Raw genomic sequence first — 21,693 nt, 5'->3', positions numbered from 1 at the left:
CGGAGCACAGGCTCCGGACGCGCAGGCTCAGCGGCCATGGCTCACGGGCCCAGCTGCTCCGCGGCACGCGGGATCCTCTCGGACCGGGGCACGAACCCACGTCCCCTGCATCAGCAGGCGGACTCTCAACCACTGTGCCACCAGGGAAGCCCCTACTCAGCATTCTTTGTCTCAGTTTCCTTATCTGTAAAAATAGTAGATGACAGTACCTACATACTTAGGTTATTATAAAAAAAAGTTCTATTTAAAGCACTTGAAACATGCTTAGTATATAAAAGGTTCTTAATATATGTGAGCTACTTTTATTATCATTCAAGTTATTTTCTGTTAACAAAGTAGATTTAGAAGTCTCAGATATCTAGACACATACCAACAGAGGAAGCAGAGGATCAGATAACTAAGCATTAGTTAAAATTGCCTTTAGAATATGTTTTTGTTATTCATTTGATATACATATAGGATCTTGCTTTAAAAAATATAATGAAGTATACTAAGTGAACTAAATCAGAGAAAAACAAACATCACATATCACTTATATGCGGAATCTAAAAAAAGGACACAAATGAACCCGTTTACAAAACAGAAACAGACTCACAGACATAGAAAACAAACTTATGGTTACCAAAGGGGAAGGAGAGGGAGGGATAAATTAGGAGTTTGGGATTAGCAGATACACACTACTATGTATAAAATAGATAAACAACAAGGTCCTACTGTATAGCACAGGGAACTATATTCAATATCTTGTAATAAACTGTAATGGAAAAGACTATGAAAAAGAATATATATATATATATATATATATATGAATCACTCTGCTGTACATCAGAAACTAACACAACATTGTAAATCAACTATACTCCAATAAAAATTTTTTAATATAATGAATTACATTCAAGATCAAAACAGGAGGATCCAGGAAGTTATTTTCTCCACCTTAATCTTTACTCACTCCCATCTGCAACTCATTACATGCTGAGAATAAACAAGACAGTCTTTCAGCATCTCCCAGGCTAAACTAAGCAGGGTGGCACCTTCCCAAAGTGACCGTGGAGCTGGAATGTGCTTATGTTTCAAAGGCTTCCTTGTGGTATGAAAAGTATGAGCAAACAGAGAGTGTGCACGGCATCAAAGTAAGTGGCTTACTCAATAAGTAATCTTAATTGTTTGGTTTTGGGTTTGTCCTGGGTAAACCACCATGCTGATTTCCAAAACAGAGATTAGAAGAGAGATGGACTGATTTTTCTGTTTTATGTTTATTTACTAACATTTATGTTCCAACAAGCCAAAAGTCATGTTCCACCTGTAGAGGCCTGAATCCCCAGCGGCTCCCCTTCTATTTGAACTGAGGAGGACATTGACCGCCTCCATATTCGCACCTGGGTTTCCCGCTGCAGTGATTGACTCACTGCCTATTGCTTCCACCTCACTTCCCTTCGGCTGGATCCTAAATAACAGGCTATAATTTCCCTCTACCTCTGACAAACACCTTCACATTCAGTGACTGGCAAAGCATTTCAGATGTCAATCCAAAAACCAAGCCATGCTGTAGAAAACGAACGTCAGAATTATGCTGTTATTAAATTATTTTTCTTCTTCGGAAGCTGCAGGTTTCCAGCATGTCTCCTTTCCAACCATGTCAGAAATTCTCTCCCTTATTACTTCCTCTGTTCTGTAACTTTCTAAATTTGACTACATACACACACACACACACACACACACATATACACATATATGTGCATATATATATATACATATATGCAATTCTCCCCCTTATAATTATGAAAGAATTATCAACACATCCTCTTAGTAATATGAGGAGAAAAAATTCTCTTTATATGCCTATCTCACATTCTCCTTTCTGGCCAAAGGGTAAATTACAATATAGGTTTTTCACCAAGCAGAATTTAGAGTCAAAAAAGCAGTTAATACAACACATTGGGAGAGTAAAATATACTAGAAAAATGAAGGGCTGTGAAATCTGACAGACTGGATCCAAGCTCTACTGCTTATTAATTTGGTGACTTGAAGCAAGTCTGCTGAAGTCCTCTGAGCCTCGATTTCTATATATATAAAACAGTAAAATATTACTTACTTTCCACAGATGTCGTGAGGATTCAAATTACACAAATTGCCTAAAATAGTGCAGATGCCACAGGAAATATTCAAAAATTGGTAGCTATGATTATTTTTCAAGTCAGTTCCATTTTCTACTTTCATGATTCAGTAACTCTTAAATGTAATTTAATTCCATTATAAGTCGAAGGTTGGTGGGTTTGCTCCTCATAATCAGAACAGCTTTCTGAAGATGACTAATGTTGGTAAACTAAAGCCCCTTCCTTCTGAATATCCTAATAGTTTTGGTTTACAAATTTGGGAGTAATCAGTAAGGAGGGCTGAACTGGAAATTTTTGAGTTCTGGGAAGATGGGAGGAAAGGCATGAGAGAGGAGATCTTGGAAGAGATGAGCAAGAAAGAGGCTAAAACAGGATGAGACCAGAAACTTCTTTTGGCTTAGGTTGTGGAAGGACAGACAATTTAAGATAGAGGATCTCAACTGTTTTCGTCGGATGCATTGGCACTATGAGGTAGACAATCTCTCCTCTATGTTCCCTCTAAATCTTCAGGAATTTCCCCTAAAGCCATTACTGTTTTGTGTGAGTAGATTTTGTGTTGAAATCAATCAACAGGATGAGTTTACGTGTGTATGACAGAAACAGCCTGCAAGAAGCAGAAGCCTGCAGAGGAAACCTTGAGACCATAAACAAAATTTTAAAGTTTGGCAGTATGGATGCGGGCAAGGATGTGGAACACAGGGCACTCTTCCACACTGCTGGTGGGGTACAGATTGGTCATATATAGGTTTTGGAAACTTTAGTGAAGTGTAACCTAAACATAGCCTACAAAGCAGCAATTCGAGTTCCAGGTGTCTGCACTAGAGAAGCTCATTTGTGTGATTAATACAAAATATAAGATAGTGGTTGTATGGGCAGTACAGGTAGAGAAGATGTGACAGAGAGAGGTAGAGAGGAGCCTTTAAGTCACTGGTAATATTCTATTTCTTGAGGTGGGTGGTGGGCATATATAGTCCTGTTTGTATTATTAGTTTTCTCCAAACTGCAAGTATATGTTATTCACAGCCTTTTGTACATAGAAATATTTCATAATTTAAAAAAAAAACGTTTTTAAGTAAGGTGACACTGTGGCAGTGGTTAGGAGACTATCACAACCAGTCACGAGCAGGGCCTTGGGTTTTAACACCCACACAGGGACAGACCATCAGGTTCTGGACCCACATGGAGTATGGAGTTCAAAATGAGACAATGGATATTTCAGCTTGAATGACATAAATTAAAAGTATCATTGTGCTATAACACAGATTTAAAGAATATATATTCCTAAATAGTGAATGCAACATAAAAGAAGAAGACTCACAGATATAGAGAACAAACTGGTGGAAAGGAGGGGGGCAATATAGGGGTGAGGGAGTGGGAGGTACACACTACTGTGTGTAAGATGGGCTCAAGGATGTATTGTACAACACGGGGAATAGAGCCAATATTTTGCAGTAACTGTAAATGGAAAGTAAACTTTAAAAATTGTATTAAAAAATTTTAAGAATAAATAAAACATTTCTTAAAAAAAGAAAATGTATTCTTTTTAAGCCTATATAAGACATTTCTAAGAACTGACCACATATGAGGCCACAAGTAAATTCTCAACAAAATACCAAAAAAAATCAATATCATATAAATAATGATCTCTGGCAACAATTCACAGATTAGAAAGAAATCAAATCAATGTAATTAAGTACCTGGAATGTATAGGAGAGGATATTTCCGCTCAGTCTGTAGAAATCTCTCCCATCCCCGCTAAACACCTTTCTGCATTGACCACCAAAACTTTTAGTGTTGAGGACTTTGTTCCTAAACTGGCTTGTGAGTGCATTGTAACTGTTTTTAAAAAAATGAAAGAAGAAAAGGCTGTTAAAAACCAGAAACACCACTTGCTGAAACAGGCATCATTAGAGAACTCTAGATATTCTTGAAATACATTACAGTTAAACATCTCTGGGAGAGCTCAAATAAAAAGCCTCCTAAAGCACACTATACATTACCCAACTCCCCCTGCTTGCTATAATGGTTAAAACTAATAGCTGGGGAAACCCAACATCTTTTTAGCCTAAGAACTTATTTAGGAAACACACGGCCCTTTTGTATCTATGGCAACAGCTGGTTTTGAATTGAATCTATAGAAAAAACCAAACAATTAAGATTACTCTTGAAGAGAGAGAACTCTCTACAATGATTTACAACTAGTCGGCCTCTTAGCATGCTAACTGGTATACTCTATAAAGTAACTTTACCATTTTTCCATTAATGAATTTCATAGTAGTATAGAAAAATCACATCTAAGCAAAGAGATTATCTTAAAACCTTGAAACTTTAACTTGGGTCTGACCGTTAAAAGTTTTTCAGAATTCTTTTTAAAAAGGCTAACAGGATTGCCTCAACTTCACTTGAAAGTTCCCAGCTAGTTTAGGTGATTACTTTTCATTCTGAGTGTTCCAACACACTTTCTCTTCTTCCGCTGCTCTCATTCTGCTGTCTCTTTGTTCCCTTAAGTAGCCCCACATCATTGAATTAGTTCTCCCCCCTTCCCTCCCATAGGGGGACTGACTGGCCAGGTTTTCCCAGGTCTGAAGGGTTTCCTTAGATGCAGGACTTTCAGTGCTAAACCCAACAGTCCAGGGACAACTTGCCCCTCTATGCTTTACCACATATATTTACAGGTATATAGATAGGAATTTTTAAATTGTTTCAGGATGTGGCAAAGAGCTCTAAGCAAAGTCTTGACTGTTAGGTGATTTGTTATTAGACTTACCAAACCACAAAATAAAACACAACAAAATAAAAACTACAACCCAGCGATGTGTACAGGAAGACACCCAACACCTTACCCCTGTCCAGTAAGCTCTATGTTGGGAGGAGGTTTATCAAGGTCACAGGAAGGCCTGCTTTCTGAGTCCTCACACCTGTCTTCATCAGCACTGTCCTCTTCACAGTCAGAATCCCCATTGCAAACCAAAGATCTGCTGATGCACTGACCTGAACACAAGAAAAGCCACCACACAAAAATAAAAGAGGTGAAAAGGAAAACGCTACCTGGGATCAAGAGATTTCACCCTGGACCCTCAACACAACACTGATACTCTAATGTGAGTTTGAGATAAACCCTCAGTGCCCAGGGAAGGACTGCTGATTATTTTGGTCCTCATTTTTCAACATGCAAATTGATTCTGACCTTGGCTGGACACAAAATTGAAAATAGAACCTGAATTCAAATTCCAGGCTCTCACCCATAGCCATCAAGCACTTTGTCTGAATTCTCCAAAATCACTCAATGCCAATCACTGGGAAGACAGATTGACTTCCTGCCCTTCAACTTTCCATTTCTCTTCTGTAATCACTGACCAAGATGCCAAAGCGCTGTCTTTCTTGGTGATCTAGATATATATGCTTTGAGAGCATGGGAACTGGATTAAAAGATTAAAATTCAACATTTCTTTAGCACCTTCTCTGTTCAGGACACTCTTGGGTGTTGGGATACAAATATGAATAAAAAGGGTATTCACCAGGGTTTTCATATACTTTACAATCTAATAGGAAAAAGTATGAAGTTAGATCATTACAATTCAGCAATGTAATTGTTGTGATAGATATAAGCCCAGGGTACCAGAAGCACGAGGAAGCACTAGAGGGTACCAGATGATCTAGCCCCGGCCTCCCTCCGCATTATATCCAACCATTCTCTTACTAGCTTCCTACGCCCTAGTCATACTGGATCATTTACATAGATCAAAGACCAACCTTTTTTGCCATCTCCACTGACTTTGCACCTACAGTTCTTCAAAAATCAAATCACACATTACTTCCTCTCAGAAACCACCCTTGCCCCACAAGCTACAATGTATGCCCTTCATTTGTGCCCTTATAGTATGCATGGCACAAAACTGTCCTGATAGCACATACCACTATGCTGTCACTTGATCCAATGCAGCAAACATTTGTTGAGAGTCTACTATGTACCACACACTCCAGATGCAAAAATAAAAGAAATATAATACACACCTTCAAGGAGTTCAGTCTACCAAAAGATATCCAGGGCAACAAATACTTCAGATTACAGATGATACAATGCACACAGAGAACACAGAAAAGTAATCTGTTAAATAGCTCTATCAGTTGGGCTTTTAGGGTAGGTCTCCCTAAGGCGGCGTCATCTGATTTGGGTTTTGAAAGTACAATAGGAGTTTCACAGGTATTGTTGAGAAACATGTCTAACACAGGAAATATTTATGTACTATTTTGCCCATAAAACTTTAAGAATTTTGAGGGAAGAGGCTATGTGTTTCATTCTACATCCACAACCCTCATTTCTGTATCTGGAACATAACAAGAATAAAAAATGTTTGCTAAAAGTTGTTGAATTAACCTTTCTGCACAAATGCAACATAGACAATAGGTCAAATATTATTCAATACAAAACTGTTTCATTTCCCCATGCATAGAGATGACCCGTATTGCTCCTTGATTAACTAATTAGAGTTGCTTTTCTTGTAAACATAAAAATAATTTGGGCAGTAATATTGTTTTTGCCCAATTTCAGTCTTCATTCCAGACTCATTCCATATCTTCACCAAAAATGCAATGTCAAGAACAATGGGTCTGTCAATAGCCATATTTCTTTTTCAAAGAAGCAAAGAGTATCCCCACCTTTATTACCAGATAACACCCATGCATTTAAAAGAATGACAGTTGAGTGTGTAACTAATATGCCAATAAAAATCCAACTGATTTGGGGGAAAATTAATTTATAGGCTAATATAAATGTAGTACAATTCAACAAATACATACTGAGCAAATTAAACAAAGAGCATTTGAACTTACACTCTGCGTGCCGAACCTATGGGAAGCAAATACCTGAAAAACACCTGAAACGTTCTCCACATCCCTCTTCTGTTGGACATCCTCGTGTAGGTTCACACGATTGTGGTTCAAAAGCACTTCCAACACAGGGATGGCCGCCATACTGCCCATAAACAGCAACTGACCGCCTGCGAGTCTAAATACAAACCAAATAGCTTTTCAATATCTCCAGTTTCCTTTATCTGAGAAATAAAATCTGGGATAAATTAATACAATTGGAGAAATAATGTTTGTAAAATTGTTCTGGTGTACTACAGAAGTAAAGCCTACAAAATCAATGCACCCAGAAACCCACTTGTCTTTGAGTACAGTGACACTTGGGTTATTATTTATAGAGCACTCCCAGTTATATATTTACTCTTAGGGTTGAATGAAAAAAGAAAATTAGTGAATCTTTAAGAACGTATGCTGGATAGATCAGATCACAACACAAAATGACTAATTTTTTGCCAAAGCAATGTACCAAGAGCTAATTAGAAAAGGTGAAGTGAATTTTGCTGCAGAAAGAGTAAGCATATTGGGAAGGGAAGTTAAGATGAACAGGAGTAAGGGAAACCTTTAGAAAAGTGGTGGTAATTAATTTGAGCTGAACCTTAAGCCTTCTTCAGGAAGGCAAGGTGAGGCAAAACAATCCAGAGAGACATATATGCTAACATGGAAGTCAAATTTACAAAACAGAAGCCTAAGTGGTCCACAGGTGAAGGTACATCTACAATGATACTTTACTGGACAACCAAAATTACTGACCTCTGAAATGGGAAAGATGTCAAAGGCCTATCTTAGGGTGGGGTGAGGTAGGAGGGGGTAGAAAAAAATTTGAGGAAATCTCTAAGGCAAATGAGAAAACTAATTCATTCTAAAATTCATTTACTCAATATGAAGACATGTATCTAATGTTTAAACAAAAAGAAAGATCTGCAAAATCATTTTCCTCCCCAAAGGCAATCAAAGGTGCATCTTTTAAGCCTCTTCCTATACTCAACTCTTACCAGTTAATAAAAATGGACAAAATCTGAGATTCCAGAGAATTTAAACCTTTAGCAACAGGGAAGGCTAGATATACAAACCAAAGCTGAATCTATTCATTCATCCTAAATTGGAACAAAGGGTCACAGATATGTAATTTGAACTCTGAGCAGGTTTGCAACAGCCTGGGGCTTTCATTGCGTCTAAGCAGAGGAGTCATAGAGGGGTATGAGTGAGGAATGGAACTCAGTACAGTTTCTTAGTAAGTTTTTAGTTTCTGTATTTAATTGATGAAGACACCTCTTATACGTGGCTTAGTAACATTGTGCTTTTCTGAAGTTCCAAAGCATAGATTGCGTTGTCGTATAAGTAATGTTTTCCTTCTCCATAGACACCAGGATGACCTTGATGGCTGCCTGCTCTCAGGGTCTCATTCACCTACCAAATTCTGATCTTATGACCCCTTTTTCATTTTCACTTGTCTTCTTCTGGGTGAAAATTCTGTTTTTATAATCTAAGCATGATGACCTTCACACAAAAAAATTACTCATGAAAAATACCTTCGATCTACCTCTATTTAACGTTCTTTCTTAACTTGTTTTTAAATTATAAAAATGTTTTCTGAAGTTGGTGTTTGTTTGACTTTTGTTTTGTTATTCATGTACCTGTTTGCCTGTAATCAGAGTTGTCATCTAATATTATATTTGCCAGAAACCAAATCCTAGTTACTTGTGTAACTTGTTTTGTAAATACCCCTCATGTAGATACTAAATAAATGCTGAAAAATGAGGATAATGATGATGCTTCAAAACACAAGTTATCTTCTATAATATGGTTCTGTTATTTTAATAATTTTAAAATGATTTTAAATGCACATTTTTATCTAAACTGAACCACCTTTAAAATATTTTACAAATATCAAATCATGTTGTACACCTGAAACTAATATAATGTTATATGTCAATTGTATCTCAATACAAAAAAAAAAAAATTTAGCCATTCAAATGTTCAGAACCTTTGAAACCAACATTGTATTTTTGGAATTTATCCTAAGATGATTATCAGAAAAAAGACATATCTATGTGCAAAAATGTTCACTAAAGTTTTATTCATAATAACAAAATATATAAATAACCTAAATCTCAAACAATAGGAAGTGTATAAATAAGATTGGTATATACATATAACGGAACATAATTCAGCAGTCAAAATTCATGCTGATAGTATAATGTTAAGTTAAAATAGAATACAGAATCATGATCAAATAATCCTATTTTAAAAATCATAAGCACATAGAAAGAAAATAAATTGAGGAAACACCCAAATGCCAGTCAGTAGAACTCTAATTAAATTATTTTAATGTACATTCATACAATAAAATGCCATGTAGCTATTCAAAAAGAATAAAGCAGATCTGTGCTTACATGGAATAAAAAAGAAGAGAAATTGAAAGAGTAAATACTAAAATGCTGACATATTGGTTTCTTCTAAATGGTAGAATTATAAGTAGTGTTTTCTTTATTTATATAGAAATAAACCATTTTATTTCATTTATAAAACTATAAATCATTTTCTCCAATGATTAATTTATAATAAGGAAAAAATGGACATTTTTAGAAGTACTCTATAATCTCTCAGTCAAGTCTGGTATTTATATTACTTTTGCATTAAACTTTAAAAATGTTTGACTTTCCATGCTCATTCACTATTAGTTAGGTAAAGCGAAGCAGCTATTTTGCTACTCTTTAGTGTTTGTTTCAAATGAAAAGTTGAATCCAGTAAATATGAAATTTTGAATTATCTACTAACTTCATTTCATGCTATTCTTATTTCTCTGATAGTGAAAGAGTTTGTGAGTTGCTTTAAGTGTCTCTCTTATGTATATTTCTAGGCTCAAATGTAAGATTTAGAGAAGTCCTGCAAGAAAAATGAGAATGCAGAAATTTTTTATTACAATATTAAGTATGAAATAAATCATACTTTTTCCCTTCAAAATTACTAATTACATTTTCAAACAATAAAACAACATTCAAAAGTTAATGCCATTGTGTCCACACCTAAGCTATTTCTATATATAAATAGTAAATACAAAGTTTTCACATGGTCCTACCTGAGTCTTGGTACAACCATTGCATTCTGACCAAGGGGCATAGGAAGCCCACTGGCAATTGACTGGCGAGGAGGCACTGTCATAGTGTCAAATTGTCCATCATAAAGCCGACAGAAAGGTAGGAGAGAAGACAAAAAATTGGCAAGAATAGTCAAAAATTGCTTCACAATTTTTTTCCTAAGAGGCACCAAGAGGATCCCAAAATATATAAAAATATATGTGGGAAGGACTCACTTTTTCAGAGATTTATTAAATTTCATTTATGAAATATCTAGAATGTACCAGGCACTATTTAGACACTAGAGCTATATACATAAAAGAGATAGGATACTGACAATTGGTACAGGGGAGGATGAAGACACAGATGTGTAAACAAAGAATCATAACACAATAATCATGATCCTTTGTACAGTATAGCTAATGAGATAGATTTCCTAACAGAAATGTGTACAGTATAATGCGTTGTGGAAATACACATAAGAGAGTGTCTAAAGTTGGGAGGCTAAGTGAGAACATATAAAACGAAGGTATTATGGCCTTTGACAGGATTTTGGACGATGAATTGAAGAGCTATACAGAAATTTAACTGAGAGACAAGCTCTAAAACGACCATATGAGAAGTAGGAAACCAAAATCTGGCAAAGGCTAAATGGACGAGAATTGAGTTTTACGTGCTCCCCCTGTTTATCTAGGTCACTTCTCAAGCACACACCCAAGTACAGTAGCGTCAAGTTGAGCTCAAAGAATTCCACCCAAATAAAATACATGTGGAAGATGGCAAGCTGACTCTCTTACAATGCTTAAGTCTGGCTGTGTCCAAGAGGTCATGTTGCTTAGTCCAAAGAGATTAAGGAAGCCTTACCTAAAACCACACTTTACAAGGGGTAGAGGAACCGGGACTCCTGCTTTCTGGACTTTGAGTACATTCCTAACCTGGGAGACATCTCAGGTCAAGGTGATTCCTGCTTAGTTAAGCATAGCACTGCCAGGTGCTGCAGATAAGGAGTGCCATTTGTGGCTCAGGTGCCCTTATGGGGCTAATCTTGCTAACCTGTCGTCTTGATATGGCATCAGTGATCCAAATGCCTTAGTGTTTTTGACCTTTAAACAATCTGAACTTAATGCTATGTGTCTATTTTGTCTCCCAGAGACAGGCAGAGGCCTTCCCCAAACACCGAGGCTTGGGAAGGGAAGCTCGCTTGGCCTCACCTCCTCTGTGCACCCTGTCCAGTCCCCTCACAGAGCCCTTATCACACCTGCATTGAAATCAACTCTTTCAAGATCTCAATCACCCCCTCTACTCTCAGTACCATCTGGCTCCTCTGTGTCCCAGTCACTGGCACATCTCCAGACACATGTTCTGACAGTTCGATGAGGTAAACCGACCTGGTCCTCTCCCATCAGACAGTGAAAGCAAAGCAAGGCCGTGAGTAAATGATGCTGGCTTTTTTCCAGGTCTCAAGAGCCGATAAACCTATTTTCTTAAAAAAACTCTCAACTTTTAAAATCCCAAAGACTATTTTGCAAAGATTACATTTAAAAATCAAATTCTGCTCTAAGATGTGTAAGTCAGCTGCCATTCCCTGAATTGCAGGTAAAACCATGGTACTGGGAGAAGCAGGAAACCTTGAGGTGTTTTTAGTCTTCAGGTTTCTTCCTTATAGGGAATAAAATAAAGTAAAATAAGAATAAGAATAAAACACACCTTCTCTATAATTGCCTTTTCTAAAAAAGGGAAAGAAAAAAAGTGTTGAAGGGTTAAACATGCTCAGGCTGCAATGTAAAAATCAGACCATAGTTAAGAATTTCCTTAAAATAAAAGAAATGATTGTTAATGATTTCCACACACAATCCAAAAAATTCTCACCTTGAAAAAACTTGGAACTCTCCTATAAATCCCACCAAGAAGAATAAACTTATTGCCTAGGAGGGGGAAAAAAAACAATAAAGCAATATTTTAGTTAGCATTGCTTTAATGAGTCAAAAGTGAATACATCTGTACAAGTCAAGATTTGTGAGTTGGGAATAGAAAGAGTGAAAGAACCATGGAGAAGCCTTGATGATTCTGCTTGACGTTTAAGTTTTCATTTTACATAAAAATTTAATACAATTCTCTTTTTTATTTATTTATTTTTTTGGCCGCATTGGGTCTTTTATTGCTGCACATGGGCTTTCTCTAGTTGTGGAGAGCAGGGGCTACTCTTCGTTGCGGTGTGTGGACTTCTGATTGCGGTGGCTGCTCTTGCTGCAAAGCACGGGCTCTAGGCACGTGGGCTTCAGTAGTTGTGGCGCACGGGCTTAGTTGCTCCGCGGCATGTGGGATCTTCCCGGGCCAGGCCTCGAACCCGTGTCCCCTGCATTGGCAGGCAGATTTTCAACTACTGCGCCACCAGGGAAGTCTCTAATACATTTCTCTTGAGTTCACCTCCCATTATTCATTTCTGGAAAGACAACTAGGGGCTAGGTGATGTCATTGACAAATAAATTGAAAAGACTCCCCAGAGTTAAAAGTTCACAAACATTTCTTTAGGGTCCCATCATCTTTTAATTCCTTACTCCACTCTCTTCTCTAACTTTGGTACCCATGAGGACACCAGAGAAGAGAATGCCTGGAAAGAAGAACAGTTTCAAGGGCTGAGAAGCTAAAAGAGAAATAGCTTCCTAAATGGAAAAATCAAAAGTGGAGGTACATTCCTAGCCAGAGATGCCATGATACTCATCACAATCCTTAGCTCCGCGGGTGGTTCCTTCAGTCTTTAAAACACCACAGAGGCCTTTTATAATCACATTCATGTGATAGCAGCAGCCTAAATATTGAGCATCTGACAGGTTATGAAACTGTATGTAAAATGTGATTACATTTTGTTTGAAAATCAAACGTGTATTGAAAACAAATCTACAAAGAAACATAACAAAGGAGAATAGTTCATTTCTGGTTGTGAAATCATAGATGACTTTTATTATTTTATTTTCATTTCTATGTACTTTCCTACTTTGACAACTGAAGGTGAAAGGAAATACAATTCAAATCTGTACTGGAGACTCCTTAAAAATACCAAACACATTCAATTCATAACCCAGTAAAAAAAGTCCTTAAATCATCTTACCTCACATTTTACCAGGCCAATGTTCTTTCTCTTCTCTTGATCTCCCCAAACCTCTTTTCTCTCAGGGTAGCTGTGGAATGGCTTCCCAACACTTTTTCCAGATGCTTCTACTCACCTTCCTAGATCACCCATCCTCTTATTAGGTATCTTTTTTTCAGTTGTAAAATCCTAGTTGCCTACTTCTGCCTTTTACAGCCTTACAGAGTTTTTAGCCTATAATCTGATTAACATATAACCAAAAGGACAGAGAGGTTCCAACAGCTGTGGGCACCCTGGAAATGTGAACAATGGTGGGAGAGGCTATGGATACTTTTCTGATTTTTCAACAAACACATGAAGCACATAATGGAAAGCAACACCTTTTAAACGTTGGGTTTTTTATTTTTTAATTATAAACTGCAGTGGGTTGTTTCTTTTCAACAATATGTCTTTTTTTGTACTATGTCAACTCATTTTTCCTGCCCTTGGGCCAGCCTATCTCATAGCTCTTTGTCACTCCCAGGCGTTCTGGAACAATCTAACAGTCAAATTTCAATGTATCATCCAATTTTAAATGTCTATCCTGCTCCCAGGTCCTGCGGGAGGGGTGGGGTCTACTTCAAAATTCCTCTGCTTTATTCTCCTTCTTCTCTTCCCCACCTCCCCAGGATGCCTGTCTTCTCCAGAGTCAGCGCAGCACGAGTGAGAGGGGCAAAAGCCAAAAGGATCTTGCTTGCCCGACGCAGCTGGAGTCCAGTGCTGGTAAATCAGGGTGTGTTGGATGTTTGAATGCCAATTCTTTATCTCTCATGGTGTTTTTGTCATTCTTTGGATATCCCTCCTTTGGGAATCTACAACCACTGTTCTCTGGCACAAATGATTCGTCTCTTTGTTCAGCTCTCTTGAGTCTCACCAGTGCCTGCTTCCTGATGCTGTCTGCTGGGGTTGCTTCATCCTGCAGGCGTCTCCCAGGCAGAGTCCCTGACAACCCAAGTCTGGCCCCTTTCTAAAGGTCCACATCTGGTCCATGGGATACCTGCACACATCCTTGCCCTGTCAAACTCTGGATGTCAGGATGTAACCAATACTGCTGTGTTGACTTACTTGCTAACCACAGGGCAGTGAACCAGCCTATGCCTTTAGATTTTCTCAAACGTGAGTAGGGTATCATTCCCTATACACCCTCGTGCTCCAAGGGACACAATATTGCATACTTTTGAGGATGGAGACGGCCAAAGGGTCACCAAACAAATTTAGGGCTACTCTTTTGGTATTGCAATAATACCACATTGAATGTACAATATCTCACTTTAAAATGTGAGGGTACTGAGCACCTATTATTATTGGCCTTTGACTCTCAGGCAAAACAGGCATCGTGAAAAAATCCTTTTTAACATTCTATTACATATTTTTTTAAATGTCAACGAAGTTTTAAGGGATATACTTTTTCATCAGAAAAGATAACCTTGCCACCATCTTCCCTGTATATATATTATAACCCATGAAGATCTGCTTATCACAAGTTCATGAGTTATACAAGCTGAATCTCTTAACCAAAAGAATGTCTTGAAAATTTGCCAGCTGAGTACCTGAAAAATGAAGCAGTTATCATTCCTTGCCTTTGGAAAGAGTATCTCATCAAATGGACAAGATAGAACAATTATAAATTAATAAACAAATTAATGACAGATATAGACATACATCTGAGTTAACTCTATAAAAGAATTGCTTAGTTGAAAAGATATCGTATCTTTGCAGTGTGTAATGTAGCTAAGCTGGGACTACATTTCCCAGAATTCTCTTCTCTTCTTTCTTATGACTGAATGAGCATTAGCTCTACCTCCTTCCTCTAAAGTGTTTCAGCTACAACCATTGTCTCTATGCTTCTAATTTCTCCACATCTGGTCTTTTACATTTGTCTGTTGAATCATGAGCCCATTTGAGGTAAAAAAAATAAAACATTAATTTCTGTAGCATACACTGGCTTCCAAATTCCAAGAGAAAAAAGTATGGAAAAATCAAATCTAATTTCTTAGCATGCCCTGATTAATATCTTGATCAATAAATTTAGAACATAGGGCACCAAACAGATGAAGAAGAAGGTAGATTTTAAAATCAATTTACTTACATCTTTATCAGAAATAGACATCAATTTGCAACACTTCTAGCGATAAAGAAATGCAAAAGGGCACAATAATATGATTTGAGTACTTTGTAGCCATTAGAAGCACGTTATAGATTGAACAATGACAGGAGAACATGCTTATGACATAGTGAGCAAAAAGATTCACATCTAGATTGATAGCAATTTCATAAAATATATTTTGTACATGCTCATATAAAAGTCTGAAAAGAAATAGATTAAAATGTTAATAGTGGTTATCTCTGAGTGGAGAAATAATCGATATTATCTTCTCTTTGAACTTATTTTTGCCAAGATGGTAGTATTAGAATCTGGAAAAAGACATTTTTTTAAAGGCACAAACACCATCACAGTATAATTGACAGAAGACAGCTGATAACGTCAGATCAGCTCTGGGTATGGCGAGGAAGCAGAAAAGCCCTCATCTGAGACATCTCTGTGCCTGACCACATCCCAGCACCATGTGAATCATGCTTTAGGTTTACAAACCCCAGGTTCATCTCAGTCCATGGAAGAGAAAGTGAAGGTCTGGACCACAGCCAGCTCAGAGGGAAACACTTTTTGCTCTAAAGCCCTGAAACACTTCAGACCCAGTTATCTCCTATCCAAGGGATACAAAGAGAATGAAAAGAATTCTGGGACCACCTCTCTGAATTTAGTTCACATGAATGGTGGGGGGGCGGGCCGCGGGGGAGAAAAAAGAATACTTCCTCTTAAAAGGCCAGACCTGAAAACCATTTCTAGTGGTGTCTTCATAGCCTAAGTTTACCTTCTCTGAAATGTATCACAAAAGCATAGCCTTCAGATTTACTGTAAAAATATGAATCTCTACTTTCAAATATAGGTGAGAACTCTGCATGCAACTCACAAAGAAATCATGTCTTTATTTGTCGATATTTTATCAACCAACTGAAAGATAAAAGTAAATATGTTACCCCAGCAGAAAAATGTCATAATAATCAATGATCCATCTTTAAGCACAAAACAATTATTAAGATGTCTCATCATAAAATAAGTAAGGAAATTGATTGATGGTTAATACAAATATTAGGTGAAAGTATACTAGCTAGATGACTCTAGGAAATGCATCCTATTCTTTTTGAGCTAACAAGCATTTTAAATTTTTAAATAAAAATACAAGATAGAGTGATAGAGATTAGATTATATCATAATTCTAACTTTGTATGGTTACTTGACGTTCTAGCATCATAACATTAAACAAATTATCTTTACGATTTGTGTGTAATTTTCAATAACTTAATTAAATGTAATTTCACCCATGAGTTACTCAAGACCCGCCTCTCACTCCGCCTCCAAAGCCCCTGGAAAGTGAGCGTAGATTCAGTATTGCAAATCGGTGGCATAGTGATGACAAAAGCAATCTAGCAGCTGACAGGGCTGAGAAATTATTGTTCCAGCATTATAATATAAAATTTTTAAAGTTTAAATACAAACCTCTGCAATAAAAAAATTGTAATAGCAGGTTCAACTTATTTTTGCATCCCAGAATTCTAGTCTATGATAGTGATTTCTGTCTTCAGCCCTGCATTTCTTTATCCTTAACGTTTGGCCATTTTCCATTAGACCAATATGTGTTTTTGGTAAACCTTTAGTTTCATTCCATTTATCTGTATCTTCTACTCTCACAAGGCTTATCTTCTCATCCAGATTCCAAACTCTAAAGTTGCAAGTCTCCAAATTCACTTTTCTATAAAGCTGTTAGATAAGTCAGATCATGGGGGTTCATTGCGTGACTCCAAATCAAACAAACAAAATCCGTGGGAGGGAATTTTTCCCTAAGGAATAACAATTGTATTATTATATTTTATTTCTTAATGGCTTTCTTGGGACTTTCATAAACATTGTCTCCAATCTCTGATTCCCAGACCTCTAAACCAATAAATTAACTGCAAGAAAAGAAAAACAAATTCACTTTGGCTGAATTGTTAACTATACTTAATTAAGGATTTTTTTAAAGTCACCCTCAGAGATTTCTCTTTCCTATTTTCCCATGTATTCTCTTTTTTTTTTTTTTTTTTTTTTGAGTTATTTAAGTTGAGCCTTACTCCCTTTTGAGTTAGCTTCGTTCACAAAAATAATGAAGTTATCTTACCTTCATGTTTGGGAAAACATTCAGGGCAGAAGACAGAAGGAAAATTTCCTCCTCCAGTGCCCAGTGAATTTTCAACAGGAGGAAGAGCCCAGCAGTCTACTCCTCGCCTGTCTCTCCCTGCTGGGGATTCACTTGGCACTCATATATAGAGCAAGTGGTTCCAGGACTTAGCTGTGACCCCAGTCAGGTTCTCTGGGGACACGGAGAGCCTGCCCTGTACTTAGTCTGTGTCTTGAAACAAGATGCATCTCATCAATTTACCCAGGCCTTAGCTACAGTCAGCTGGGACTGTTTGGAAGTGTAGTTCTGAGAAAACATCTGTAAATCAAGAAAAGCAGCAAATGTTCTCACTTCAGTGTTTAAGTGATTTTCAACCAAAGGAGACTCTGTGTAAGGCAAGGGATAAGCCTCCTTCCCGTTTCAATCTACCACGCCAAGCAGATGTTTTCATGATTCTCTAAAAGGGTGTTATACAACAGACTTTGAGATTAAACACTTTGTGGAAGAAAAAATTTAAATGCAATTCTGTCACTCAAAATGTAAATGGAACATTCTGGAGTGGAATCCCCCCAAAATATATATATCCTAACACAATATAATGCACATCCCTTCATGCTTGACTTTCAATGATCAAATGATCATTGAATGATCAAAAAGAGCATCTTTTTTTGCAAACATATTTAAAGGCATCACTAATTTCCCCAAGAACAGCCCTTAATCCTATGATATTCAGATCACTCTGTTGGAAAATTCTTGTCACAGTCATCAACCATGTCTATGTTCTCTTCTTCAGTTGCCTTGTCTTATTCTGCCAGATCTTCACTTTCCATGGCTTTGCATTGATTCTAGCACCTCTCCAACATCATTTTCATAGATTTCACAAAAGGCTGCATTTTTGCAAGATTTCAGATTTTCTATTAAAGTTGAGCTACAGTTTTTGTTTTTTTTTTTTTGGTTTGGTTTGGGTTTTTTGTGAGCTACAGTTTTATTTGCATGGCTTGGCCAAATATTCTGAAACTTGCTGTTAGGGCATTATGGGTAGGAGTGACATAAGTGTGAAGGAGGAAAGGAAATTTGAACTGAGAGTAATTTTATAACTAAACATTCCATTCGTGAATATTTTCCAGTTTTAATATTTTTTCTTTTTATATCCAAAAAATTTGAATAATAAAGAACGACCCCCACCCTCCATTTATAAATTAATGGTGGTCTTCCAGAGGAAAAACTTCCACATCTTTTGTTCAAACTGTTAGTGCTTTGTGTGGGAAAAAAATTTGCCACAGAGAAGATGATGTCTGATTCCTGAAAGAGTTCTTTTTTTTAATTCAACTCCAGTTGCATGAATTCCAGATGTCATGGGCTCTCCTTAAGCACTCAATGTACAATTCCACATTCAGTGGCTGTCTTAGCTTGGGTTCCCCCAGAAGCAGATCTGAGACAAGAATTCAATTGCAAGTAGTCTTTTTTTTTTTTTAGTTTTTTTGGTTTGGGGGTTTCTTGTGTTTTGGGGGTTGTTTTGTGAAGTGAAGTGATCCTAGAAAGCACTGTTGAGGGATAAGAAAGTGAGACTGGGAAGGAAAGGAAGTCAATACAAGGTACTTTAACATGCAAGATACTGAGGCAATTATAGCTCAGTCCCAATGAGGAAATCTGGGAGACATTGAAGAGCACATCTCAGAGTTATTCCAACGAGGGGGTAAGGCTATATTTACCACCCTGTTTATCATTGGTTAAGGGTGGCTTCTGGACTCATCACCTCTTTGACACTTCCAGCTTGAACTGGGGGTAGGTTGAGAACACAACTGTAGCCAGGAAAGAAAGAAAAAAAAGACTTCCAGTAGAAAGGTGCAGGTATTTTCAGTATTTGCAAGATATAGGCAGGACACCACCAGCACCTGCCACAGTACTTTTTTCATTCATTCATGCATGCGCTCATTAATTTGTTCATTCTAAATTCAACAAATATTTACAAAGGTTGCATAATATGATAGGCTAGGGGCTTTGACAGATGGGAGGCTTGAGCAACATCCTTCTTTATTTTCATCGTTTACATGCTGTAAAGGTCATAGTAGCCCATTTATAGAGTTTCCTTAGTCTAGAGGATGAGTCACACACATACAGATGTATCTGCGATAATTTAGAACTTGCATTGTTTGGCTTCCAGAGATTGTATGCCAGAAATTAAATCTAAAAAGTTTACAAAAACTTCCTTTCACCAAGTGCTTTGCACTTGCCCCTCTCCACAGCTTTGCTCTCATATGAACAGTGTTTTTTCTTTCTGGAATTTCAATGGAGGAGCCATTGGAACAAAGGTTTCAAATATAGGTGGGAGCCACACTGTGGGAAATTTGACTGCCGGAAAAAGTTGTGTAGACTTTATTCAAAGGACAATGGGAACTCGCTCCCTGGAAGTTTTAAGGAAAGAATCAAAGTGATGTTTTAGAATGATTTACACACTGGTAGTGTGCAGGCTACATGGAAAGGACAAGGAGAGGAAACAGGAAGTGTGATTTGGATTTTATTTCAGTAATCACACAAGGGGCAATCAAGGCCTCATTTGAGAAAAGAAAGACGAAGGACCAGAGGGTTCACCAGACTTAGTGATTAAACATAATCACATATCAGATTGACTGAGAAAATTGGAAGAATTTAAGAACAAATCAATGAAGGAGGGAAATAGGAAGTTGATGAGAAAGAGGTAGTTTTAGAAACGGGACATTTTTATTTTGAAGAAAATATCCAACACATAACTGGAAATGTAGATCTCTTTGGGACAAAATAGCTTGGCATGAGGGAGAGAGGTTACAGAAGAAGGAAAATCAAAACAATTCATTGTCAAGCCAATTGAGGGGAATTTCAAGGAACGGCCAGTCAACATAGACAAGTGCCACATGGAGGTCAAAGAGAAGTATTAAGGGAAGCCCACACCACACAGCAATTAAAACATTGTGGATAAACTGAAGGCAAAGTTTCCCCACAGATTTTCCACTCTAGTCCTACAAGACAATTCAAGAAGAGATAATTAATTTCGTGGTTGAATGAGTATAACAAGCTGTGTATGTTATAGAGCAGGGTTTCTCAATCTCTGAATTGCTGACCTTTTGGGCTTGATCATTCTTTGTTGGTGGAGTGGCGGGGGTGGGGGTGGGGTGGGGGGAGCTGTTCTGTGCGTAGACGGTCAGCAGCATCACTGGTGTCTACCCATTCGATGGCTATAACACCCTTCCCCAGTCATGACAATCAAAAATGTCTCCAGGGCTTCCCCGGTGGCGCAGTGGTTGAGAGTCCGCCTGCCAATGCAAGGGACACGGGTCCGTGTCCCGGTCTGGGAAGATCCCACATGCCGCGGAGCGGCTGGGCCCGTGAGTCATGGCCGCTGAGCCTGCGCGTCCGGAGCCTGTGCTCCGTAACGGGAGAGGCGACAGCAGTGAGAGGCCCGCGTACCGCAAAAAAAAAAAAAAAAAAAAAAATGTCTCCAGACAATGTCAAATGTCCCCTGGAGGCAAAATCACCACCCTCAACTGAGAACCACTGTTAGAGTATCTACCCCCAGCAAATGCCCAGCCTTAGATTCACAAAGCGCAATGCACAGGGTAATGTCAATTAAATGTTCTGAAAGTTCTACAGCAAGTAAAACTTTTTAAAACTTTTTCAAACCAGAATTTCCCAAATTCATGTGACCACAGAACTTTTTTTTTCTTTTTCTTTCTTTTTTTTTTTTTAAATTAATTTTTTATTTTTGGCTGCGTTGGGTCTTTGTTGCTGCGCGCAGGCTTTCTCTAGTTGCGGCAAGCGGGGGCTACTCTTAGCTGCAATATGCGGGCTTCTCATTGCAGTGGCTTCTCGTTGTGGAGCATGGGCTCTAGGTGCACGGGTTTCACTAGTTGTGACACGTGGGCTCAGTAGTTGTGGCACGTAGGTTCAGTAGTTGTGGCTCACAGTCTCTAGAGCACAGGCTCAGTAGGAGTGGCGCACGGGGTCAGTTGCTCCATGTCACGTAGGCTCTTCCAGACCAGGGCTCAAACCTGTATCCCCTGCATTGGCAGGCAGATTCTTAACCACTGTGCCACCAGGGAAGTCCCAGAACTTTTATTTTTAACAACCCCCAAAACTGGTACATGTGACAGGCTTTGGCAAATTGTGTCTGAGCCAACACTGAATCAGTAGAAGGGGAAGCAGATTTCTGCCAGACTGTGGAAGAGTCTGCAAGGACCCAGTCCTCTCCCCTTCTGCTGCAGAGACACACTCCCTGTTCCCCACTAGTCCCCACTTCCTGAAGTAGCAAT

General features: G+C 38.1%; 1 protein-coding gene across 3 annotated transcripts in view; it reads right to left on the bottom strand.

Moving 5' to 3' along the window:
• The window catches only part of C7 (complement C7), a 77,258-nt gene that overhangs the window by 36,010 nt on the left and 19,555 nt on the right, over positions 1–21,693 (bottom strand). Inside the window, exons 1-6 of one of the 3 annotated variants that reach the window (XM_029216437.1) lie at positions 17,408–17,600; positions 11,933–11,988; positions 10,066–10,141; positions 6,984–7,125; positions 4,961–5,108; positions 3,815–3,953 (exon numbers count right to left, since the gene is read on the bottom strand). In XM_029216437.1, coding sequence (XP_029072270.1) covers positions 3,815–3,953; positions 4,961–5,108; positions 6,984–7,125; positions 10,066–10,141; positions 11,933–11,988; positions 17,408–17,413 — 567 coding nt within the window. In that variant the 5' untranslated portion in view covers positions 17,414–17,600. Of the gene's footprint in view, positions 1–3,814; positions 3,954–4,960; positions 5,109–5,359; positions 6,288–6,983; positions 7,126–10,065; positions 10,142–11,932; positions 11,989–17,407; positions 17,601–21,693 lie in introns of those variants that run through there. The other 2 variants (XM_029216438.1, XM_029216439.1) reach the window with 2 other exon arrangements.

This window comes from Monodon monoceros, unplaced genomic scaffold, assembly GCF_005190385.1.
Source record: "Monodon monoceros isolate NGI ecotype Baffin Bay Population unplaced genomic scaffold, NGI_Narwhal_1 Super_Scaffold_12, whole genome shotgun sequence".
Lineage (NCBI taxonomy): Eukaryota > Metazoa > Chordata > Mammalia > Artiodactyla > Monodontidae > Monodon > Monodon monoceros.
This window is presented reverse-complemented; position numbering and strand designations above follow the sequence as displayed.